The 25,790-nt window shown below is 45.6% G+C and overlaps 1 protein-coding gene across 5 annotated transcripts in view; it reads left to right on the forward strand.

Moving 5' to 3' along the window:
* The first annotated feature begins 4,163 nt into the window (after positions 1–4,163).
* Positions 4,164–25,790, forward strand: part of COG3 (component of oligomeric golgi complex 3) — a 54,378-nt gene continuing 32,751 nt past the window's right edge. Inside the window, exons 1-12 of one of the 5 annotated variants that reach the window (XM_050948258.1) lie at positions 4,164–4,445; positions 10,245–10,391; positions 12,961–13,022; positions 14,167–14,332; positions 16,566–16,640; positions 16,757–16,849; positions 17,158–17,283; positions 21,329–21,409; positions 22,354–22,397; positions 22,663–22,789; positions 23,257–23,348; positions 24,166–24,305. In XM_050948258.1, the coding sequence (XP_050804215.1) occupies positions 4,287–4,445; positions 10,245–10,391; positions 12,961–13,022; positions 14,167–14,332; positions 16,566–16,640; positions 16,757–16,849; positions 17,158–17,283; positions 21,329–21,409; positions 22,354–22,397; positions 22,663–22,789; positions 23,257–23,348; positions 24,166–24,305 (1,312 nt within the window). In that variant the 5' untranslated portion in view covers positions 4,164–4,286. Of the gene's footprint in view, positions 4,446–8,915; positions 9,739–10,244; positions 10,392–12,960; positions 13,023–14,166; positions 14,333–16,565; positions 16,641–16,756; positions 16,850–17,157; positions 17,284–21,328; positions 21,410–22,353; positions 22,398–22,662; positions 22,790–23,256; positions 23,349–24,165; positions 24,306–25,790 lie in introns of those variants that run through there. The other 4 variants (XM_050948252.1, XM_050948276.1, XM_050948267.1 and 1 more) reach the window with 4 other exon arrangements.

Genomic DNA, 25,790 nt, shown 5'->3' on the forward strand with positions numbered 1-25,790 from the left:
TGTAGTTATAATTGCCATAAAACTGAAGTGTTACATAGCTTTTTGTACTGCTTGCAGTAATATTGCAGGTGTAACAGCATGACATGGCTGTTTTATAATCCACAGCCATTACCTTCAGTTATACATAAACATAGAAAAACAAACTTAATAAATCTGAAGTGTTCACTGCCCACAGAAACAAAGAAGAAAAAGTCCCCAAAAACGTTCACCTAAGTTGCAGTCAGTCTTTGATCATCAAATCTATAGTCTGACGAGTCTAAAATAACATCTTCCCTCCACTTGCTTGTAGGAATCTTCAGTTGGAATCTATGCAGACTCTTCCTCTGCTGAAATAACTACTAGCCAGTCAGCTAACTGATTAAATCTATACACTTAACTGAAGGATTGGTTAAAGAGAATCCTGCTGCAGAATGCTTCTGGGCTGAGCTGCTAACTCACCCAGCACATACAGCCCTCTGAAAAGCAGCCGCCTGACTGCTTGCCCTCATGGAGTCTGACCCGGGCAACAGGGAACCTATTGGACCATACACAAAACTACCACTCCCAATGCCAGAAGCTTTGAGATGTGGAGTGATTAATCTGCCTAGCAACAATGATCCAGACACAACTCTCCTTCCTCCCCCACAATGGGCCTCTTAAAGAGCTATCTCCTTATTAGGCACATGTGTTAGGGCTGGTCCACACTACGGGGGGGGGGAAATCGATCTTAGATACGCAACTTCAGCTACGTGAATAACGTAGCTGAAGTCGAATATCTAAGATCGGATTACTCACCCGTCCACACCGCGCGAGATCGATGTTCGCGGCCCTCCCTGTCAATTCCGGAACTCCGTTGGGGTTGATGGAGTTCCGGAATCGATATAAGCGTGCTCGGGGATCGATATATTGCGTCTAGATTAGACGCGATATATTGATCCCCGAGCAATCGATTTTAACCCACTGATACGGCGAGTAGTCTGGACGTGGCCTTAGACTGACTTTTCAGAAAGTCCAAATTAATCAACTAACTGGATAAGTGCTATATTTTCTTCATAAAGTAATATGGAAAAGTAATTTTTTAATGCAAGAAAGGTGCTTAGCAGAAAAAGTACTATATAAATGAGTCAGGATGTTAGTTTCAAAGCTAAAAGATAAACTGGGAAATAATTGCAAGATTGCTTTAATGTTCAAAACGTTGCATCTTTTATTACTGCATAAGCAAATAAAGCTACATTTAACACAGAGCAAGTCTGAAGTTCTTTGCTAGTGAAACCACAAAAAAATCTCAGAGTCTCTGGATTATGTGTAGAAGCGTGAGCAACAAGGGAGGTGGTGTGGTGGGAATCTACTATAGACACTAGACCAGGGAATAAGGTGGACAAGACTTTCTTCAGGCAACTAACAAGTTACTAGATCACAGGCCCTGTTTCTCATGGGAGACTTCAATCACCCTGATATCTGCTGGGAGAGCAATACAGCGGTGCACAGACAATCCAGGAAGTTTCTGGAAAGTAGGGGACAATTTCCTGGTGCAAGTGCTGGAGGAATCAACTAGGGACAGAACTGTTCTTGATGTGCTTCTCACAAACAGGGAAGAATTAGTAGGGGAAGCAAAAGTGGATGGGAATCTGGGAGGCAGTGAGCATGAGATGGTTCAGTTCAGGATCCTGACACAAGGAAGAAAGGAGAGCAGGAGAATACGGACGCTGTACTTCAGAAAACCAGACTGACTCCCTCCGAGAACTGATGGACAGGATCCTCTGGGAGAATAACAAGAGGGGGAAAGGAGTCCAGGAAAGCGGGCTGTATTTTAAAGAATCCTTGTTGAGGTTGCAGGAACAAACCATCCCAATGTGTAGAAAAAATAGTAAATATGGCAGGTGACCAGCTTGGCTTAACAGTGAAATCCTTGCTGATCTTAAACACAAAAAAGAAGCTTACAAGAAGTGGAAGATTGGACAAATGACCTGGGAGGAGTATAAAAATATTGCTCAGGCATGCAGGAGTGAAATCAGGAAGGCCAAATCACACTTGGGAGTTGCAGCTAGCAAAGGATGTTAAGAGTAACAGGAAAGGTTTCTACAGGTATGTTAGCAACAAGAAGAAGGTCAGGGAAATTGTGGGCCCCTTACTGAATGGGGGAGGCATCCTAGTGACAGAGGTTGTGGAAAAAGCTAATGTACTCAGTGCTTTTTTCACCTGTCTTCACAAACAAGGTCAGCTCCTAGACTATTGCACTGGGCAGCAAAGTATGGGAGGAGGTGATACAGGATACAGAGGGACCTAGACAAATTAGAGGATTGGGCCAAAAGAAATCTGATGAGGTTCAACAAGGACAAGCGCAGAGTCCTGCACTTAGGAAGGAAGAATCCTATGCACTCCTACAGACTAGGGACCAAGGGGCTAGGCAGCAGTCCTGCAGAAAAGGACCTAGGGGTTATGGTGGACAAGAAGCTGGATATGAGTCAACAGTGTGTCCTTGTTGCCAAGAAGGCTAATGGCATTTTGGGCTGTATAAGTAGGAGTATTGCTAGCAGATCAAGGGATGTGATCATTCTCTTCTATTTGGCATTGGTGAGGCCTCATCTGGAGTACTGTATCCAGTTTTGGGCCCCACACTACAAGAAGGATGTGGAAAAATTGGAAAGAGTCCAGTGGAGGGCAATAAAAATGATTAGGGGGCTGGAGCACATGATTTATAAGGAGAGGCTGAGGGAACTGGGATTATTTAGACAGCAGAAGAGAAAAAAGGGGGGGCGGGATTTGATAGCTGCTTTCATTTACCTGAACGGGGGTTCCGAAGAGGATGGATCTAGAGTGTTCTCAGTGGTACCAGATGATAGAACAAGGAGTAAAGGTCTCAAGTTGCAGTGGGGGAGGTTTAGGTTGGATATTAGGAAAAACTTTTTCACTAGGAGGGTGGTGAAGCACTGGAATGGGTTATCTAGGAAGGTGGTGGAATGTCCTTCCTTAGAGGTTTTTAAAGTCAGGTTTGACAAAGCCCTACCTGTGATGATTTAGTTGGGAATTAGGTCCTGCTTTGAGCAGGGGGTTGGACTAGATGACCTCCTGAGGTCGCTTCCAACCCTGATAGTCTATGATTCTATGAGAAGAGTAAATACAAGTAAAGATTATGGAGTTTAATGTGCCTTGTGGCAATATTGAATAGTAAGGTCCAATACTGAATAAACCAAATTGAGGAAAAAGACAAATATTGCAGGGCTCCTTGAGAGATTATACAATGAATAAAGACAACTAATTTTAATATCCATGAGAACATACATAATTCTAGGTGTCAAAACATGATGACAAATACGTTCTTTGTCTGAGTGAAGGGAAAAGGCAGGGCCTACACAATTGTGTGAGGACACCTGCAGGTATGTCCCCTAGCCATGAAGGGGCGATAGCTGTGAGGGGTTCCACCCAGTGGCCTCTTTTGGGGTAGTGATGGTGCCCCCATTTTCCCTCATTAGCTGGTTTCAGAGTTAATACCCCTTGAAGCTGACTAGATGCGTCTGAGTGCTCAGTCCCTGGCCAATCAGCACTTTCTTGTTCCAGGCTGGCTGAAGACTTGGGCATATGCCCTGGCCATAGTTACACGCACTTCATGTTTCATCATTTTAATTGTCATCAGGGTAGAACTAAGCCCAGACTTTTGCTGCAGGAGGATTGCAGGGATGGATACAATTGGCCAAGCAGTGCCACTAACCCTGCCTGAAGCATTGTTATTACAAAGCAGGAAGCAACCTGCCACTAGGATGATCAGATGTCCTGATTTTAGATGGACAGTCCTGATTTTTGTTTTAAATATAGGGTCCCACTGCCATCCTGACTTTTTGCATTTCCTGTCTGGTCACCCTACCTGCCCCGGCTAAAGCAGGATTAGAACATGTGTCTCAGGGCTCCTAGCGCAGCTGAGCCCTCGAGCCAAGAAGGGCTGTTGCCCCCATTGCTGGCTTTTCTCAGGCGCAATAGCTGCAGAATCCTGCGCTCATTGGTCACAACGGGCCGGGCAAACAGGCCCCGCCCCCGTGCCCCATCACGCATCGCAATGACGTCACGAGGGAGAAGGCGCTTCCGCCCTATCGGATTCGAAGAATCCTTTCCATGCACCGGAAGTTTCCGTCCCCGATCAGTTCCTCCCCCTGGTTGTGTACGCGTGGAACCCTCCCGCGTGCCGCGTTCCCTCCGGAGGCGTTTCCGGGTTCAGATGGTTCCGCTCCTCTCTCTGCCTCTCGCTGCGTCGGACTCTCCCGGATCCCGGAAGTGGCCCCTCCTGCCCGCTCCGGCTGCTGCTGGCCGTGAGGATGGCGGAGCCGCCCCCGGAGCTGGGCGACAGGGAGATCCGGGACAAGCTCGGCCTGTGGGACCGCAGGCCGCGGCCCCTGGCGCCTCTCACCGACCGACAGACGGACTCGGTGCTGGAGCTCAAAGCGGCGGCCGAGAACCCGCCCGTCCCGGCCGAGGTGAGCGGGGAGGGGCAGCAGGTGGCGCGGAGCGGCCGCGGCCGGAGCCTGTGGCGGGGCCGGAGGCAGGGGGCGTCTGGCGGGCGCCGGGACCTCCCCGTTCCTGTTACGGGAGCCGCTGCCACGTCGCCAGGCTGGGAATCATGGTCTGGGCTGGCCGGGGGCTGCTCCCCGGGGCCCGCTGGGGGAGTATCGGGCCACCTCTTGCTGCCCAGGACGGGCCCTTGGTCCGGGTGGTGCTTTGCCCCGGGGCGCATCGATCCCGTGCGGAGCTGCCCCCGGTGGGAGGAGGACCCGTGTCTGGCAGGCAGGGACCTCGCTGGTGGTACGGGAAGGGGCCCGCAGGGCGGTGGTGAGGCAGCGCAGTGCTGTCCTGGAGACGAAATGAGCGAAGTCTTGAGGAGTTATGTGGTTAAGAGGGCCTCTCTCTCTGGCATCTTCCCTAAGAGTGAGCTCCAGTACCTGCCCTATTCTCCATGCAAATAACTATATTCCGGCTATCCTAACGTGCTGCTCTGGTTTTACCTGGATTCACTATCCACTTCCTGTACTAAACTGATGCAGGGCGCCGTTAATAGCGGTGCTGTTCCACCCCAGAGATGGTTCCATTCTAGTAATTCTGCAATCAAAGGGACCTCGATAGGTCATCTAGTCCAGTCCCTTGTACTGATGCAGAACTAACTATTATCTTCTAGCGATGGCCAAACTGCGGCTCGCAAGTAACAAAGTAACTCTTTTACAGTTAAAGTGTGGCTCATGGAACCCCAACTCTCCACCATTCTCCTCCTACCAGATGGAGGAGGGAGGGAAGCTTGGGGCTTCTGCAGTGCAGGGGAGTGGTGGGTCTAGGGGCTTCTGCCCCATGGGAAACACCTGCCGGGTCAGAACTTCAGCCCTGCTCTTACTGAAGTCCCGAGCACTGACAGGTGTGCCTGACACTCAAACTTCTGAAGATTATCATATGAAACTCAGAGGATCTGAAAGTTTGGCCACTCCTGAATCTAGTCCATCCCTGAAAGGTGTTTGTTTAACCTGTTCTTAAAATTATTTAATGATGGACATTCCATAACCTTCTAGCTCATTTGTTCCACTGCTTAACTACCCTTACAGTTAGAAGATTTTCCTCATGGAAAAACCTAAATCACCCTTGCTGCAATTTAAGCCCATTACTGCTTGTCCTTTCTCAGTGGATAAGACCAGTTTATCACCCTCCTCTTGATAAGTCTTTTTTGTTCTGGAAGATTATGTTCCTCCTCCGTATTCTTTTCTCCTAAATAAACTCAGTGTTTTCAATATAATAATCCTAACAGATACAAACTTTGCATATCGCTTTCATTTTGTAAAGGACTTTAGGATGCTTTGTTGCCACATAATTTAAAATCAGCACTGGAAGGGAGAATATTCATTAAAATACAACTATGTGAACTCAACCTTCCATAATGTCACAAAATATTAAACACTAAAAAACATAAGTTGATTCTGCTCTCATGTGATGTCTGAGGAGTTGTGAACTGCAACAAATATGGAATACTTGAGTTATGAACACATTATTTAGACAGTAAATGTGCTGGTGTAGAGCTATCAGTTAAAATGAAGTATTTCCACTCTTCACCTTCATAAAAGTTTATGCCCTATTGATTTTTAACAAGAAGCAATGGAATTAAAGTATTTTAATCAGAAGGTAGTCAATAACACAGTAGGGTAGTATTGGTTTTCGGTTTAGTAGCTCTGCACATTATCACTCTTGTTTGTCTTACCTGCAAATTGTAATGCTGCCCATTGCATATAATTGTTTGAAACTGTTAAGATTACTGTGATAAATAGTGTTGTTAGCATTCCGAATAAGTATTTCTGCTAAGAAGACAGGCCTGTCTGTATCTTGTCAATAGCTTTTGTTAGTATAGGTCCGTTTATTCAACACCCTGAGTATATTTAATTTCTTTGTGTGAAAATCGGAGTCTCACAATCAGTTTTCTCATTTGTTTGCTAGAAGGAAAAACATACATAGCAGCAGATATGTGGTAGTGGAGTTTCCTTAATGGGCAATCGGGGTTTCCTTAAGATGGGCAATTGGGGTATACACGAAGAAACTGTAAAACTTGTTGTTACTCTCTTCAAATTTTCCCTTTGAATGAGAAAAGATTTTATAGTTGAATAGAATTATAGTACGTGTTACCAATCCTAGTATTTCTTTAATGCTATTGTATGGACAGATTTATGAAGAGAAAAAGTGAATTTAAAAAAGGAACAAAAATGTTGCTACTCAGAAATGATAGGTGTTCTAGCTGAATTTTACAACAAATTCTTATTTATGAATGGCCAACTTCCCTATTCCTTAACTTGTATTTAATTGAAACGCAATAAGCTGTCAGCAGTCTAATAGTCCAGATGTTTGTAGAAGGGTTGCTCATTTTCGGACAGCATAGTGACCGAAAGAATTACTGCACACGATAATACTTAGCACTTTTATAATGCTGTTCTATCATAGATCTAAATTTGTCTTACAAAAGAAGGTCGGAAAACTGAGGAGCAGAGAAGTTATGGGCTTGATCTTCACAGATTCTGAGCACTCTTAGCTTCCATTGAAATAAATTGAAATTGTGGGTCTTCAACATCTCTGAAAATTTGGCTCTAGCTGACTTGTCTGAGGTCACACAGCTAGTCAGAATAGAAGTCAGGTCCCTTAGCTCTCAGTCCTGTGTCCTATCCATTAGCCTCTCACTTCTGGAAATCTAAGTTAAAATTCCACCTCAAGTCAATGGCTTCCTGTCATGGTACAATTCCCCACTCTGAACCTTAGCGTCCAAAAGATGGGGTACCAGCATGAATTCCTCTAAGCTCAATTACCAGCTTAGTACCCGTAGCGCTGCCACCAACCAGGAATTCCAGTGCTTGGTACACTCTGGTCCCCCCCAAACCTTGCCCGGGGACCCCCAAGACCCAGTCCCTCTGGATCTTAACACAAGGAAAGTAAACCCTTTCTCTCACCGTTGCCTCTCCCAGGCTTCCCCTCCCTGGGTTACCCTGGATGATCACTGTGATTCAAACTCCTTGAATCTTAAAACAGAGAGGAAAATGCACCTTTCCCCCTCCTTCTCTCTTCCTCTCCCAGGTTCTCCCTGAGAGAGACAGTAATCCTGACACAGAGAGAAATTAACCTTTCTCTCCCCCTTCCCTCCTGTCTCCCCACTAATTCCCTGGTGGATCCAGACCCAGGCTCCTGGGGTCTCACCAGAATAAAAAAAAACAATCAGGTTCTTAAACAAGAAAAGCTTTTAATTAAAGAAGGAAAAACAGTAAAAATTATCTCTGTAAATTTAAAATGGAATAGGTACAGGGTCTTTCAGCTATAGACACTGGAAATGCCCTCCCAGCCTAAGTATACAAGTACAAATTAAAATCTTTTCAGCCAAATACACATTTGAACCCCTCCCAGCCAAATACACATTTGCAAATAAAGAAAACAACCATAAGCCTAACTCGCTTTATCTATCTAGTACTCACTATTTGGAATCTATAAGAACCTGTATCAAGGAAATTGGAGAGAAACCTGGTTGCATGTCTGGTCCCTCTGAGCCCCCAGAGTGAACAACAACAAATTCTAACAGCACACACAGAAACTTCCCTCCCTCAAGATTTGAAAGTATCCTGTCTCCTGATTGATCCTCTGGTCAGGTGACAGACAGGCTTACTGAACTTGTTAACCCTTTACAGTCAAAGAGATATAAAGTACTTCTGTGCTATTAACTTTTCTTATCTGTTTATGACACTTCCCCATTCTTAGACCCAGTTTGTCCACATTACAAAACTGCCAGATTGTTTGGCATGGCAAACCCTGCCCAAGCAAGGATCAGGATTAAATGGTGGCAGAGACCTTGACCCAATCCCGACGACACCCCACTACAAAGATCAGGTTTATGTAGGATCAGAAAACAACCTTAACCTGTTTGGTTGGGTTGTCCCTGTTCACCTTGTCTTGTTTGGGGGTCCTCATCAGCTGCGGGCCCTGCTCCTGCCAGCCATCACAACCTTGTTGGACTGTATGTGCTAAAGTGTGTTTGTGTCAGTGGGTTGCAGTGCCTTTCACTCCACAGTGCAGCAGCTGGTGGTAACTGGCAGGAGTGAGCCATACAGCTGCTACTGTGCCAACTCCACAGGTGGCCGGAGATGGATTATGGGCATTGATTATGGGAAGCCCCATCAGGCTGAGCCTCAAGCAGTGGCATGCTGACCAAGGTCTGGTTTGAAAATGACTCAACCCTCTTGGGCTCTGGGCAGGTCCTGCTCAGACCTCTACACAGTAGGGGTGTTGAATGTCAAAATTATGGTGCATTGACAAAGCTATCTGAGGAACCTGACATTATCAGTCTCTACTTTTATGACTACTAAAACTGCCTATTGGAAACCTCCCTCCCCCCTCCCCAAACCCTAACAAAAATAAAAAAGATAGGAAGTTCTGCTGAATTCATTAGTTATCAGACTTTTAAAACCTAATCTGGGCTTTTTACCAGGTTAATATTTTCAGACAGTGACTTTTGTTGCCACAGATAACTTGTTCTGTGTAGAGTTGTAATGTGATTTTTTTAAATTGTGTGCAGTGCTCTTTTGTTATGTTCTTCGTAGTTGTAAGCTTTAATTGTGCAAATGTGTCAAAGAGGATGTTATGTTAGAATAGTTAGTGAGAATATTCTCATTAGCTGTAAAATTTTATTCAAGGATAACATACAGCATCTAATTCCAAGGCAGTCTCCAATCTAAAAATACTAAAATTATTCCAAATTACTTTGATTTTTTTCATGTTTAGTAAAAGATATTTAATAAATGGAAATTCTGAAAAATAGGAATGATCCTCTAAAGAAATCTTCCTATATAATCATCTGGAGTATCTATTTGGAAGTATTATTTACAACGTTATTCTGAAATTATTGGAATTTCAGGTTGTGGCAATATTGGGTTTGGAATTTCCTTTGGTCACATGGCAGAAAAATCTAATGAAAGTTTGTTTAGCTTGTATGCCAATCAAAAGGTTTTTGTGCTGGGCAGATACTGCAAACCTTTGTTATTTTCCCTTGCACTTGGAAATATGAATCATCATGGTCTTGTCTCTACTACCTGTGGGATCAATGCTACAGTGATCCATCCACTGGGACTCGATTTAGTGGGTCTAGTGAAGACCTGCTAAATCGACTGCCGATCGCTCTCCTATCGACTCGGTACTCCACCAGAATGAGAAGAGTAAGGGGATTTGACGTGAGCGTTTCTGCCGTCGACCCAGCACTATGCGTACCTCACTGTAAGTAGATCTAAGCTACGTCGACTTGAGTTACTTGAGCTGCGAACGTAACTCAAATTGCTTAGATCGACTTTTCCCCATAGTGTATACCTGCCCCACGTCTTCTGATATTAAGTCCACAAATATTAATTTGTCTTGCTGTTTAGCTAGCTAAACTGGAGGTTTGTAAAGTTTTTCAATAGTATAGGAGATCATATCCAAGAGGGTTGTATTAATTCATTTTCAGTTATTCTTCTTTAGTAGAAAGTATTCATTTACCTTTTTGTCCTGTGATAATTAAGTGAATATTTTAAATATTTCTGAATACTGATACTCTCGTGTTTAATTATATTATTGAAATAATTTTTAAAATGTCCACACTGATTAGTCCTTCAAATTTAAACAAATGGGAACTTAAGAAATAAGTTTGATGTGATTGAGATATTGTTTACACTATTGCATATTAATTTAAAATTAAACATTAATTTTTAAAAAGTAATTTAAACTGATGGGATTTTTATGTACAGCTTCCAATTGAAGATTTATGCAGTTTAACATCACAGTCACTAAGTGTCACACTGGCTGCAGCAATACCTGAATCAACAGAGGATATCCTCTTGAAAGGCTTTACCGCTTTGGGAATGGAAGATGAAAGAATTGAAACTGCACAGCAGGTAAATCACACCAAGTTGCTTTACAATCCTAGAGGCATCACTTTAGTGCTAAAATTCTTCCCAGTGAATTTGTGGAGCTTTTAGTACTGTGTGCCTTTCTTAAGTTTTTATAAAATTATTTTGTTAGCATTTAAGAGACATTCAAAAAAATTGAAGAAAACAAAACTTTAACATCTTAGTTGTGCAATAGTAGATTTTTTCCCTGTATTGAGAGGCTAAAGCATCTCCAAAGAAAAGTGGTGCTGCCTGCAGAATGTTGCATGTCAACCCCATAATGTTTGCAATGAGATAGACCAGGGGTCTGCAACCTATGGCACGCGTGCCAAAGATGGCACGCGAGCCAATTTTCAATGGCACGCGGCTGCCTTCTGGGACTCCGCGTGTCATTAAAAATCCTGCCTACGCGGCAGGCTGCGGGGTCCGCGGTCCCGTGCCGGAGCATTGGCCGAGTGCAACAAGCCGCCGGCCCCTCCTCTGCCTTCCCCCAGAGCCCTGCCACCGCCTGTGCTGGGGGCTGGGGCTGCGTGCTCCCGCGGGGCAGCGTTTGGCTCTGTGGGGAGGGAAAGACGCTCCCAGCTTGCCTGGAGCCCTGCTGCCACGCACACAGTGCTCTGAGGGGCAGGGCGGGGCGGAGCAGGGTTGTGCGCGGGGGGGGGGTGGCGGCGGCGGCAGGGCTCTGGATGAGCGAGGAGCCTCATGGTAAGGGGGCTGGCTCGGGGCTGGAGGGGGTTGAGTAAGGGGTGGGGGCAGTCAAGGGACAGGGAGCAGGGTGGGTTGGATGCGGGGGTGGTATACTGGGGGGTGGTTAGGGGTGAGGGTCTCTGGAAGGGGCAGTCAGGGAACGGGGGGGGGGTTGGATGGGGCATATGAGTCCTGGGGTCTGTTTGGGGGGTGGATAGGGGTCAGGGCAGTCAGGGGATAGGGAGCAAAGAGGGTCCTGGGGCAGCAGTTAGGGTTGGGGGGGGTCTCTGGAGGGGGTGGTCAGGGGACAAGGAGTTGGGGGAGTTGGATGCGTCAGGAGTTCTGGGGGGACTGCCAGGAGGTAGGGGTGTGGAGAGGGGTTGGGGCAGACAGGTAGCAGGTGGGGAGGTTGTACGGGTCCAGGGGGCGGGGAGCGATTAGATAGGCATGGGAGTCCAGGGGGTCTGTCTGGGTATGGGGGTGTGGATAAGGGTTGGGGCAGTCAGGGGACAGGTATGGGGTAGGGTCCTGGGGGGGGCAGTCAGGAGATAAGGGGCAGGGAGGCTTAGATAGGAGGTGGGGTCCCAGGAGGGGGTGGTCGGGGCAAGGAGCGGGGGGGGGTTCTGGGGGGTGCAGTCACCCAGCCCTCTGCCCTGAGCCCTGATCCCCCCCCCCCACACACACGCACCCAGCCCTGAGCCCTGCACCCCTGCACACCCCCAGGCCCCTGCCCTGAGCCCTGTACCACCTAGCCCCTGTTGACTCCTTGACCCCCCCATGACCCCAGCCCTGACTGGCACCCCCACACATACCCAGCCCACCTACCCTGACACCTGCACCCCCTCACATGCCCCCATCCCTCTGCCTTGACTCTTGCACCCCACACATCCCCAGCCCCCCCCATCCCATGCACCTTGCACATCCCCACCCCCACCCTGAGCACCAAACGAGAGCCCCTGCACCCTCACTCACATTCCCACCTGCACCCCTCACACCACATCGGAGCTGCCCAGGTAAGTGCCCCCACACCCAAACCTCCTGCCCCAACTCTGAGCCCCCTCCTTCATTTTGGCTCCTGGCCAGACCCTTCATCCCCAGCCCTGTGCTCGGTCCACTCCAACGCTCAGCTCAGTGCAGAGAGAGGAAGACAATGGGCCAGAACCAGGGAGAAGGTAGGTACCCACTGTATGTGGGCAGGACCGGGACCCCAGACCGGCACTGGGCTGAGCGGGTCCGGCAGCCGGGATCCCGGCTGGCAGGAGCCGGAGGATGGAACCCCTGAGTGGCAGTGAGCTGAGCCGGTCAGCCCACTGCCGATCTGAGGTCTCGGCCACCAGCCCCACACAGCCCACTGCCAGTCTGGGGTTCTGGCTGCCAGACCCTTCCCAGCTGGGGTCCCGGCCTAGGTGAGCAGAACCCCAGACCAGCTTCTTTTGAAAACCTTGTTTGTTTTACAATACAACACTAGGTTGGTTATATAATATATAGACTTGTAGAGAGAGACCTTCTAAAAAACATTAAAATGTATGACTGGCACGCGAAACCTTAAGTTAGAGTGAATAAATGAAGGATTGGCACACCACTTCTGAAAGGTTGTAAACCCCTGAGATAGACAGTGCTAATGTTGTGCTCCTAGAAACCATGGAGATAGCATTCTACCTTTTTCCTTTAGTTAGGTGATAGAATTGAGCTCTGCTACATTCTGGACTATCTGAATCATTGTTGACTGTTTAAGGTTTTTTTCCCTTTAATAATGAAAGATGCTCATGTTGTGGTGCAGTTCATCATCTGTATCCTGTTGATTGCTCTGGAGCTCCAGATATGATGGTTTCTTACATTGATTCCTTGTAATGTCTGGTTGTTGACAATCTAAAAATCTTTGTTCTAGTTCTTCTCGTGGTTTGCTCAGCTGCAGGCCCAGATGGATCAAGATGAAGGTGCTAAGTACAGGTATGATCCTTCTTCCATTTGTTGAATTTTATCACTGTATATTTTTAGTCTCTTCACCCAGCAACAGCTTCTAAACTAGAAGTGAAATTTTGCTTTTATGTAAATATCAATTCACCTTTAAACATATTGCAGCATATGATATGTAAGATTTTATCCTGTCCACTAATATACATGCATGTAATTTTTCAGCATCCTGTGACACTTTTCCCAGTTATGTTTAATTTGTATCTATTTTCACCTGACTGGCTTTCTTTCTTCAGTCTAGGAAGGACTACTTTCAACTGACTTTAGCTATATATCAACAATTCATAAGGAGTTGTGTCTGAAAGACTTCTGGAGTGGCTAATGGTCTTAGATATTTCTACTGTGGCTAGTGCCACAATTTTGAATTGTCACATCCAAAATTTTGCATTAAATTTTACTGTAAAGTAACCTGCTCTTTTCCCTGTCTCCTGGGTCTTTTTTGGTCTGCTTGTGCTCTGGCCTTTATTGTGGGAAGAGTTTTGTGTTGTATCTGGAAAATGGTAAGGCTTGGGCTTATTCTGAGCCCATCCCTGTGAACTGTCACATAGTTGGAGAGTAACGCCCCTGTTCTCTCTCCTACGATGTGTTTCTGATGCATGGCAGTAGTGTTTGTAGATCACAGGTGGAAAAGTGGTCTATTAGATGGCTATGCTGTGTCTGTTTTAGTTGGAGGAGTCTAGAGAAGAGTGTTAATTAATTCTCTACCCTTACTATTCTGGGGATTACATAAGTCTGAAGAGAGTTTGTGCTTTTACATACTGTTGTATATGTGCACAGTAGTTGACGCCCAAGAGTCATTAGTTTTGAAGTTCCTTTTTTATTTAAATTGGACACTTAACATTTTAATTTATGCTTAATAGTGCTTGAAAATTGATATCTTCATCAGTTTTAACACAGAATCTATGACCCGTGAGCTTAAATATCAGGTCAGTTTGTGATTTAAGATTTTATTATACATTGTTTTTTGTTCTGTGCATTTCCTTCCTGTAAGAGATCTACCTTTTTCTAGCGAGGTTTCTGTGTCCCCAGGAAAATGGAGTAAATAGTGCTCTGTGTTGGTTATGTATTTAAATATGTAAAGAAAAGCATTACCCTTTTTCATTGTGGTTCTTTTTTCTAGACAGATGAGGGATTATTTGTCTGGATTTCAGGAGCAATGTGATGCTATACTGAATGACGTGAACAGTGCTCTTCAACATTTGGAGTCTTTGCAAAAACAGTATCTCTTTGTGTCCACCAAGACAGGAACACTGCACGAAGCCTGTGAGCAGCTTTTGAAAGAGCAGGTAATTTGTGATACGGTAGTTACTGACGATTTTTAAATTTAAAGGTACCAAAAAATAAAGTCTTCTGTTTACAGACCAGGCATCTTGTGGGCAGTAATGGCAGTGTATGATTTACTCCCGAAGGAATTGTAGAGGCTCCAGTGTAGCAGTGAGGAGCACAGCCCAGTGGCTGCATGGAGGTGGAAGATCACCCTGCAGCCCTCCCTTACCCTGGGACACAGACTCAGTAGTGAGGCTGCACCTGACCCTGACACAGCACAAGGGTCAGACCTGCCTGAGAAACACGCCAGGTACACCAGGTGTGGGTAGGCAGGCTCAGCCCAGCAGGATCCAAGTATGGAGGAGCTCAGTGAGGGTGGATCCAAGTGTGTGGTGAGAGAGTTCTGTGTGGGTCAATCTAGGTTCAGGTGGCTCAGTGGGGGGCCTGGGTGTGGGGGCCTCTGGATGTATAGGGTTTTGTTGGGGCAGTTCTGGGTACAGGGGCAATGGGACTCTGCAGAGGGGTCCAGTTGAAGGTGGTTAGGGCTCAGCGGAGGGGAATGTGGGAGTGAGGAATGGGGCTCGGCCGGGGGGGATGAGTGTGGGGGGCTTTTTCAGGGGGTCCTTGTTTCAGAGGAAGAAACAGAACAAGAGTAGCATTCTCTAGTCTCTTCACTATGGTCCCTGGAAGTTGTAGACGAGAGTCCCTAGTGAAAACACTTGTCTGAAATTAGAAAGGTGATGTTGGAACTGAGTGAACCATTCACTAGAAAGTCATATGTTTTAATGTGGAAATATTTTCTTCAGTAGCCACCTAATTAAAGGAACATCCTAAGACTTTTTTTCATTCCTCTTTTTTGGACTGTTTTACCTGTGAAGAATTTGGCTTAAGATTTGTCATTTATACAGGTTTATTTAGCAGCTATTTCTGCCAACCATTTCCCAGCTGGGCTCTATCCTTTATGTTTTGCACTCCTGCAGTAAAAGATTTTTAAAAGGTCTCGTAAACTCTTCTCGCTTCTTCATAAACCCACAAGTCATTCAAGTTTCAATTTAGTTGTCAGCAGACTGATGAAATTACTGTTTGAACATTAATGGAAATGTTGTTTAAACTTCCTCTGTTTGAAAGCAGCCAGAAAACTAGATAAGTTGTAGGCTATTATAGCTGATTCTCATCTTACACCATGTTCCTCTCAGACAAAATGGTCATGAAACATTAACCAAAATTGTCCAAGGTTGTTATAGCTAAACTGATACTACTCTGAAAAGTGATGCCACATAAACAGCATTATGAGGGGTTCTGTGTTTGTTTGATATCCAGCTGACTTCAAGAGCAAGTGCTCAGAATAAGAGTAAACATATATAATATTTAAAGAGACAAGGTCAGGTAATATCTTTTATTGGACCAACTTTTGTTGGTGAGAGAGATAAGCTTTTAAGCTTACACAGACTCTAAAAAACAGTCTGTCTCACCAGCAGAAGTTGGTCCAATAAAAGATATTACCTCACCCGCCAACATGGCTGCACCATTGCTGCAACAACACTGCATACAAATTTTTTTTGTCAGCAATGCTAACTCTGAGATGTTAGTCAAACTGCTTTCATTCCTTATCCCACATCACCGCCAGTAATAGGGTTCTGCAGAGCAAAATATGCTCTCAATGAGCACCATCCACCCATTGTTTAAATTTATGCCCTCAGTGACCCTTGTGTAAACACCCCATTGCATTCTGTGGCTTTTCACAAGTGCAACTGCTTAGAAATCAGTAAACAATTCTGATGTTGAAGGAAGCAAGATTATATAAAAGTAAATGATATTCTCCAAACCTGCTGCTTCTGCTGATCTTCAATGACTTCTTCAGAGTCCTTTTTTGGATGCTTTTGAGGGATAAAGGAACTGAAGATAGGAATGTATGCATGGTATATTTTTAAAGAATGTTGGGATCCTGAAGTGCTTCAGAATAGTATTTAATATCTTTACTACTTGAAAAGATTCTGTGGCTCCTTCAGAATACTGCAAGACCCCTATATTGTGCGTCTGTAAAGACAATACACTTGAGAACAGCATTTAGTGGTAACATTTCTTTTTGTAATTCAGAGTTTAGAACATGACAAGATTTCTGCCTTTGGCAAATTTTTTGGTGGTCTATTGTGTAGCTAGAAAAATATGATCTAATTTTTTAAACATGTCTTATTTGAAACCTAAATTGTTCATTAAGTTACTTACGATCTTTTATTTGCTCTGTTTGAATAGTCAGAACTCGTTGATCTGGCTGAAAATATCCAACAGAAACTCTCTTATTTTAATGAACTAGAAAATATTAACACAGTAAGTGTTGTTTTATTTCTTATAATCTTAGAAAGTCTAGTAGACTATATTAATCACCTCAGTTCTGTGACCAAAATTAGTTATTTCTTCTGATTGATGTATTTTGTTTTTTAAAGAAATTAAATTCCCCCACGTTATCTGTGAACAGTGAAGGATTTATACCTATGCTGGCTAAGCTTGATGATTGTATTACATATATTTCATCACACGTAAGTAACTTAACATTTTGTATTTTTAAATTAAATCTTAACACTTTAGAGATACATATTCTAGTTATTTTGGATTTTTATAAATGTGTTTATTTTTACAGAGGGGGAAAAAAGGCAAGGATGACACTGTCTGCTCCTTAAAATGTATCTCATCTGCATACTTTTAGTCCACTTTTGCTTAAGCTTATAAACCTACAACAGTTAGCTTCCGTTAGATACTTTTTGCCTATTGCTTTTTCTTTTAAAAGTATTTTTTTTATGTCTACCATTAGTGCCACATTTAAAATGTTTTTCTTTGTTCTTTGCAGCCTAATTTTAAAGATTATCCCGTGTATTTGGTTAAGTTTAAACAATGTCTTTCTAAAGCTATGCACCTTATGAAAACATACACTGTGAACACACTACAGAACCTCACAAGCCAGTTGATAAAAAGGGTAAGTTGGGTAAGCAGGTATTGACTTTATTAGTCTGATGTATTTGTCATAACCCTAGACCAGGGGATCTCAAACTGGGGATTGTGACTCCTCAGGGGGTCACAAGGTTATTACTTGGGGAGTGAGAGCTGCAGCCTCCACCCTGAGGCCCGCTTCACCTCCAGAATTTGTAATAGTGTTAAATATTTTTAAAAGTTGTTTTTTTTTAACTTATAAAGGGGTCGCACTCATAGACATTTTTTCCAGCTTCTTCCTTTCTCGTCTCCTCGTCCCAAGAATCTCGCTTGTTCCCCAATTCCTCAGTCTCACTGCTTTTCTGATCTCTCTCCAGCGTCTCACTCCTGTATCCCCTGCAAACCAAGGATCTGTCTACAATGCAAAATACCCAGACCCACGCAGTGAGTCTCTCAGCCTGGGTCAACTGAGTTGGGCTTATGCTGTGGGGCTTAAAACAGCAGTGTAGACAGTTGGATTGGAGCCTGGGCTCTGAAATCCATCAGGGGATGTGGGTCTCAGAGCCTGCCATAAGGCTGGAACCCAGGCTCTGAGACCAACCCGCCTTGTTGGGTTTCAGAGCCCGGGCTCCAGCCCGAGACTGAATGTCGATACTGTTGTTTTTAGCCCTGTAACATGAGCTCAATGAGCCCGAGTTGGTTTTCCTGGGCTCTAGGACTCACTGCTCTGGACCTTTTTTTTGCAGCATACGTACCCTAAGGATACATCTGCACCACAGTACAGCACCCATGGCTGGCCTGTGTGAGCTGTGGGGCTGTAAAATTGCAGAGTAGGTGTTCAGGCTTGGGCTGGTGCCAGGCTCTGGGACCCTACAAGGCTAAGGATTTAGCTAGATTAAAAGAGGGATTGGATAGTTATATGAATAACAAGAATGTTCAAAGTTATACTAGTTAATGCTAACAAAAAAGGTACTGGAAGAGAGGCAAAACTTCATGTTTCAAGGTTTAAGTCAATCTCTAGCTATTGGGGATTATGAATGAGACCTTCATGGGGGGGAAGAGAGGGCAGATTACCCCGTATACTTCTACAGTGGGTTTTTTTTTGCTTTCCTCTGAAGCATCTAGTGTTGGCTTCTGAGATAGGACAGTAGATTAGATGGCCCACAGGTCCAATCCAATAAGGCAATTCATATGTTTCTATGAGAAGAAATTCATTGGGGATAGCTTGCTATTTGCAGTCTCTTCTGCTTTCCCTTTGAAAGTCTTCTCTCTGTCTCCCAATGGGACAGGGACAGGGAGCCAGTGTGGTGGTCTCTATTTGTGGGAGCACAGCCAGACTGCTCCAGGGGATGGGTAAAGAAGAGTTAGAGATGGGGATACTTTTTGCCCTCTCCATGTCACAGGCTGAATGCTGCTCCATGCGTGTGGAGTGGCCTGAGAGGGAGGTGAGCTGGTGGCTAAATATCCAGAAGGTATTCAAAATGGCAGGCTCTTTTTTCTGCTCTCCATTCTGGTCTATTACTGGAGCAGGTAAAAGCTCTTGCTCTGCACTGATCTGAGCCCTGGAGGGCAAGGCAAATGCCTGACAGGGCCGGTGCAAGGATGTTTTGTGCCCTAGGCGAAAATTCCATCTTGCGCTCCCCCCTCCCCCCAAATGCCAGCTCAGAGGGGCTGGGCTCAGAGCTGGGGGTCAGGGCTGTTGAGGGGATGGGGTCAGGGGGTTTCCAGCTCAGAGGGACTGGGCTCGGAGCTGGGGGTCAGGGCTGTGGGGAGGATTGGGTCGAGGGGGTTTCCAGCTCAGAGGGACTGGGCTCGGAGCTAGGGGATGAGGTCGAGGGGGTTTCCAGCTCAGAAGGACTAGGCTCGGAGCTGGGGGTCAGGGCTGTGGGAGGGATGGGGTCAGGGGGGTGCCTGGGGGCACTGGGGCAGCTCAGCTCTGCAGGCTGCTGTTCTCTCCAGCTGTCCAGGCACAAGGGGAGCAGGAGCAGGGACCAGCTAAGGACCAAGGGGGCAGGAGCACAGGCACCTGAGGCTGACCCATGGGGAGGCACTTGCATACCTTGCCCAATGCATGAGCGCTAGGGTCCTCTTTCTTCCTCCACTCCATCAGACCACTGCTGAGGCTTTTTTCTTCTCCGTGCCCCTCGCTGGGGCTGACGTGGAGGCTGAGCCAGGGGGCAGCCGCGGCTTTCCTCCAGAAGCGAAGCCCTGGTGTTGCACCGCTGTTGCAGGGCCCCTGCCACATGCCCTAAGCAGAGCTGCGCAGCTCTGCCCAGCCGCCGGCGACCCTGCCGAGCAACGAGAAAAATTGCAGAGGCTGGAGCCCCTGCTCTGGGAGGGAGAGGGATTCTGAGCCTCTACCTGCAGCTCAGGGATTCCCCTGGGTCAGCGCAGCCACCGTCAGCTCAAACCTCTGTGCTGCTGCGGCAGCGTGCTGACCCCAGGGGTGCCCTGGGCTGCCGCAGCGGCTCCCTGACCCGGGGGGCGCCCCGGGCTGCCGCGGCTGCGTCCTGACCCCGGGGTTGCCCCGGGCTGCCGCGGCTGCCATGCGGCGGCGCGCTGACCCCGGGGTCGCCCCGGGCTGCCGCGGCTGCCATGCGGCGGCGCGCTGACCCCGGGGTCGCCCCGGGCTGCCGCGGCTGCCGCAGCGGCGCGCTGACCCGGGGGGCACCTTGGGCTGCCGCGGCGGCGCGCTGATCCCGGGGGCGCCTTGGGCTGCCGCGGCGGCGCGCTGATCCCGGGGGCGCCCTGGGCTGCCGGGCTGCCGCAGCAGCTCCCTGACCCCGGGGGCACCCCGGGCTGCCGCGGCTGCGTCCTGACCCCGGGGGCGCCCTGGGCTGCCAGGTTGCCACCCTGACCCGGGGGGCGCCCCAGGCTGCCGGGCTGCCGCGGCGCCTCACTGATCCCGGGGTTGTCCCGGGCTGCCGCGGCGCCTCACTGATCCCGGGGGCGCCCCGGGCTGCCGCGGCGGCGCACTGATCCCGGGGGCGCCCCGGGCTGCCGCGGCGGCGCACTGATCCCGGGGGCGCCCCGGGCTGCCGCGGCGGCGCACTGATCCCGGGGGCGCCCCGGGCTGCCGCGGCGGCGCACTGATCCCGGGGGCGCCCCGGGCTGCCGCGACGGCGCACTGATCCCGGGGGCGCCCCGGGCTGCCGCGACGGCGCACTGATCCCGGGGGCGCCCCGGGCTGCCGCGACGGCGCACTGATCCCGGGGGCGCCCCGGGCTGCCGCGGCGGCGCACTGATCCCGGGGGCGCCCCGGGCTGCCGCGGCGGCGCACTGATCCCGGGGGCGCCCCGGGCTGCCGGGCTGCCGCGGCGGCGCACTGATCCCGGGGGCGCCCCGGGCTGCCGCGGCGGTGCACTGATCCAGGGGGCGTCCCGGGCTGCCGGGCTGCTGCGGCGGCTCCCTGACGGGGGCGTCCCGGGCTGCCGGGCTGCAGCGGCTGCGTGCTGACCCTGGGGGTGCCCTGGGCTGCCCGCTGCAGGCAGCTGCTGCCGAGGGCAGCTCAGACTGCCTCTCCAGCAGCAGCGGCTGCAACCATTTAACAAAATTTTTGAGGGCGCCGCTCTTTGGCGTCCTCAAATCTTGGCGTCCTAGGCAACCGCCTAGTTCGCCTAAATGGTTGCACCGGCCCTGATGCCTGAGACTCAAGGCAGCCCAGTTCAGGCTTGAGTGAGAGAGAGTTGAATGTTAACTCAAACTTTCAGTTCCAGGTTTTCCAGGATAGAAGTTAGGTTTCCATTTATCATTGCTGGTGAATCGGTGGAACAGCATTTGCAGGTTTCAGAGGAAATGGCATTGTGACTGTTTTTTAGTGGAGAAGAAGGGAGAGAAGTAAAAATGAAAGTGTGCAATAAATATTGTAACCCTTGCTGCTCTGGTCTTGAATATTGTTCTCCCAACTGGGTTTATCTGAGCTTTTAGAGAGCGCCAGTCTTTGGCACACTGAATAAAAAAGAATAAAAAGGTCATAAAAGTGCAAAAATTTCACAGAACAGTTCCTCGAAAGCTTAAATGTTTCAGCCAATTAATACTATCAGCTAAATATAGAGGAATTTTATTTATCAATTTGTTTTTTCTCTTTTCAGGATCCTTCATCTGTGCCAAATTCTGACAATGCCTTTACACTATTTTACGTAAAATTCAGAGCTGCTGCTCCCAAAGTTAGAGTAAGTAGCTTGGTAATTAATAGCTGAGAGTGAAGCCATAAAATGAGTTTTAAATTCATTGTTAGTGTTAATATGTGGACTGCATTTTATATCTGTTTTAAAGATAGTGTTCAGATCTACCTTCGTATGTTAGAAGATGGTGAATGATGCGTTTCTTATTTACTGGATGACGAACATTAATTTTTTTACCCATTATTTGTGTCAAGCCGTGTTTTGGATGGAAATTGGAATTAAATTAAAAATACACCAACAGCATTTTAAAATTGTTTATTAGTTAAATAAAATCACCTTTAAATGTTCTTAGACTTTTTTTCTTGTGTAAGTATCAAAGTATGTTTTGCATTTAAAACTGAATTATTAAACAAGGGAAATATTATTTGTATCTGGGAACTTAATGTGATTGTTTCTGGTCACCACATCTTTCAAGACTTTAGAATTAGTGGATCTCAGACTCTCACCTCATTTTTGATAGATTGGGAGAGGGAAACAAGCTTTTCTGTTTTTGTTTTTCCAATTCTTAATTTTTCTCAACTTTGAACAAACTAAACATTGAAATGAATGAGTTGAATAAACCAGAATGAAGAAAATATTCTCTCTCCATCTGCAGAAGAGCCTACTGGTGTGTCAAAAGTTGGTTTAGTACTTCAACAAACTCTTGTTCCAAGTGCTTAGCCAGTGTCTTCCACCAGTTCAGTAGTTTGACTTTTTTTAAAACTTCAGGAAAAAACATACTGCTCTAATATTTTGTGGTTTAATTGATTTTAATAGGTTATAGTCATCTTAAACCTTACTGTAGGTTGTCATGATTTCAAAAGTAATTTTAAATAGTGTATTTTTAAAAAGAAAAGTATTTAAATTAAAGAGAGATTTTTTTTTTAAAGTAATTTTTGTCCATCCTTAATGTGCTTGGAGTTCATGGGTTTTTTTCTTCTTTTTCAATATAGACTCTTATTGAGCAAATAGAGCAAAGAGCTGAGAAGATGCCAGAGTGAGTATAATGTAATACAGTTATTTTCAAGTGTTTGAAATTCTGGAAGCTTGGAATATTTTACCTCAGTTAAAAATATTGAGTTAAAAAAATACTGCTTTTTTTGGGGGGGGGGACATTGAGGGGGGGACGGACGACAACTAATAACTTTGTTTCATTTTGAGACTGTGTAGCAGGAAAGTTAGAATACTGGCAATGATGACCTGAATATCTAAATCCTTTGTACACGGTTGTTTGGGGTTTTTTTGTTTTTATTTTTGGCTAGGTACCAGCAACTTCTGAATGAAATCCATCAATGTTACCTTGCTCAGCGGGAACACTTGCTAGGCCCTAGTATTACTAATACTGTAACGGAATTAACCAGTCAGAACAACAGAGATCATTGTGCGCTGGTAAGAATCTTAGTGGTGGGTTTTTTTATGTGTTTTCAGATTTCTTTAGCAAAACTCAAATTCCTTTCTAGATCCAACCAGTCTTGGATAAAATGACCGGTTTCCAGAAATTTTATTAGTGTGAAACTTTGTCCAGTTTTCAGATAAGTTTTTTTTTTGTTTGTTTTTGTTTTGTTTTTTCCCCTTGTAAAATCTCTGCTGCTCCTCACAAAGTGCCACGGAAAAAAGTGATTCTCTTTTAAACTTTGCCCAGTGCATGCAAAACCAAAAAGTTTCCCAAGGAGCCTTCTCTTGTTTGGCAATATCTGTGCTAGAGATCTAGTACCTCGTTTTTAAGATAGTGTAATTTTGAACAGTTGAGAGAGTAAACTCCAGATTAGTATTATCTATAGCATGAACATCCCTTTCAATGTAAATGCAAGAAAGATACAATTTGTTAATTACATATTTGTTTTTATTAAATGCAGGTACGAAGTGGCTGTGCCTTTATGGTCCATGTATGCCAGGATGAACACCAGCTTTACAATGAGTTTTTCACAAAACCAACACCAAAATTGGAGTAGGTAGTACATACTGTTCTTGTTTTATTGCATACCATGCCTACTGTAGTGTTTATACCAGGGGTCAACAACCTCTGGCACACTGCTCACCAGGGTAAGCACCCCGGTGGGCTGGGCCAGTTTGTTTATATGCCACTTTGGAAGGTTCGGCGGACCGCAGAGTTTAAGATTATCTTCAGAATCATAAGGGCTAGAGATTTAAAAACAATTTAAATTCGAGCTTTGATTCTGGAGCACAAAACAGGAACCATCAGGAAAAAAGATTAGTCTATGCCACCTCAGCACTGCCTAATCTGACCTCTGATGATACTTATTGTGTAACGCAGGGGTCAACAACATCTGACACGCAGCTTGCCAGGGTAAGCACTCTGGTGGGCTGGGCCAGTTTGTTTACCTGCTGTGTTGGCAGGTTTGATGGACCGCGGCTCCCACTGGCTGCGGTTCGCCGTCCCAGGCCAATGGGGGCTGTGGAAAGCGCTGCAGGCTGAGGAATGTGCTGGCTGCGGCTTCGATACTCTTAAGTAGGGCTTAATTATAGAACTGTGCTGTCAACAGCAACACATCAGTTCTAAGGGGAAAAGAGGCCAGATTGTTGTAAATTGGTCTGAGATTAGCTATCTTCAGTGTAGATTTTATATAATTCTGTTATGAATGGTAACGTCAGTTGGATTAAAATTAGGATACGTTATGCTGAAAACAGTTTATTGGTGCTGGCATACAGGAACTAGTCCTTTCTGTAACATGATCTTAGTGTCATATTTTGGTATCCTGGAAATGTTTTTTTTTATAATATTATACATTTTATCTTTCTTCTAGTGAACTTTTGGAGAAATTGTGTGTCTCATTATATGATGTCTTCAGGCCATTGATCATCCATGTTATTCACTTAGAAACTTTGTCTGAACTCTGTGGAATTCTCAAAAATGAGATGCTTGAAGACCACGTGCAGAACAATGGTAATACATAGGTGAAAAATGAGTGATTGTGGTGTTAATCAGTGTTAGAAACTACTGAATCTCGTAGGAGACCGGATGTGGATGTTTCTTATGTGCTAAACATGTCAAAGGTGACACATGATTATTTTAAATGAACTTTGTCCTGTTTGGTTACAGTATGGTAAACAATTTATTTAAAAACATTTCTTCATTGAAATGAGTATACAAGGGGTATTCTAGAGATTCTTGCTACATTTTGATTTTACTAACAGGCCTTGATCCTGCAAATGCTTGTACATGTGTATAACTTTACTCTCACAACTAACCATGTTGATGTCAATGGAATTAGGCAGATCAGTTTGTGCACTTGTGGGGTACAGGACTAGTGCCATAGAGTGCAGTGAAAGGAATAGTGTATGTTATACTTTATATCTAGTCAGGGATTCCAGTGGTGTGTGTGTGTGTGTGGTTTTTTTTGTTTTGTTTTTTTGTTGAAGGCTTATTATTCATATAGGAACCGGGGTTGGCAATTTCCTGGGGAAAAAAGCTAGCTTAGGACATGGTGCTGGTAAATTCCACTTAAACCCAGTTTAAACTGGGAAAAATAATTGCATCAATGTCCAGCAAGTTCAGCAACATAGAATGAATCTTTTCAACTTTGGATATATCCATTCAAAACCAAGGAATGAGCTCAGTCTACAACATCAAAGTTGGTCTTCTGCTGTAGGCTGTTGCAAGGTCAGATGGGCCTGGACTGGTGGTCTGCAACTCTTCATGCTTGTGATTGCTTAATGCTTCAAGCCTAGAACTCACCATTGTTGTTGTTTTCATATATTGAAATGCTTTTGACTTTTGTTTATGTAATATTGAAAACTGAAATGAATCATGACACACATAGCTTCCTTGAGAAGATACTATGCCCAAAATGTGTACAGACATTCTGATGTTCAGTATTATAATTTTTTATATATATTAAAAAGTAAAACTGCAGTGGGTGTAATATTATTTGTATAATCCTAAATTAAGCTATGAATCCTATTGTCTTATGTAACTAAAACAAAGTGTAAGGTGTGAAATAATGAACCTGTTTTCATAATAGAAAATGCCTTAAATTGGGGTGGTAAAAATCATGATTTTACCTGGTAAAACCACCTCTGGTAAATATCAAGCCATTCCTGTTAGGGACTAGTGCTTCATTTGTGGCTCACTGTGAAACTTATGAACTCTGGGTCATATGCCTTCAGGACCTTTTCAGATTTCCATTGCCTTGTAGTATATAATTGCATATGAAAAAATATGCAGACTGTTTTACTTTGGAAATATCAGTAATGTCAAATCTGTTTTTTTCCTGATTTGGGAACCTTAGATGTGTGTATTGTGAGCTGTCTCACGTATGCTGAAAGAGCATGTGCTGAACCTGTAATAAAGACTTTTTTTTCACCACAGCACAAATTAAGTACAAAGCAGAGTGGCTATCCATCTCTGGGATTGTGAAGATAAGTTAAT

Source organism: Gopherus flavomarginatus, chromosome 1 (assembly GCF_025201925.1).
Source record: "Gopherus flavomarginatus isolate rGopFla2 chromosome 1, rGopFla2.mat.asm, whole genome shotgun sequence".
In the NCBI taxonomy this organism is placed as follows: domain Eukaryota; kingdom Metazoa; phylum Chordata; order Testudines; family Testudinidae; genus Gopherus; species Gopherus flavomarginatus.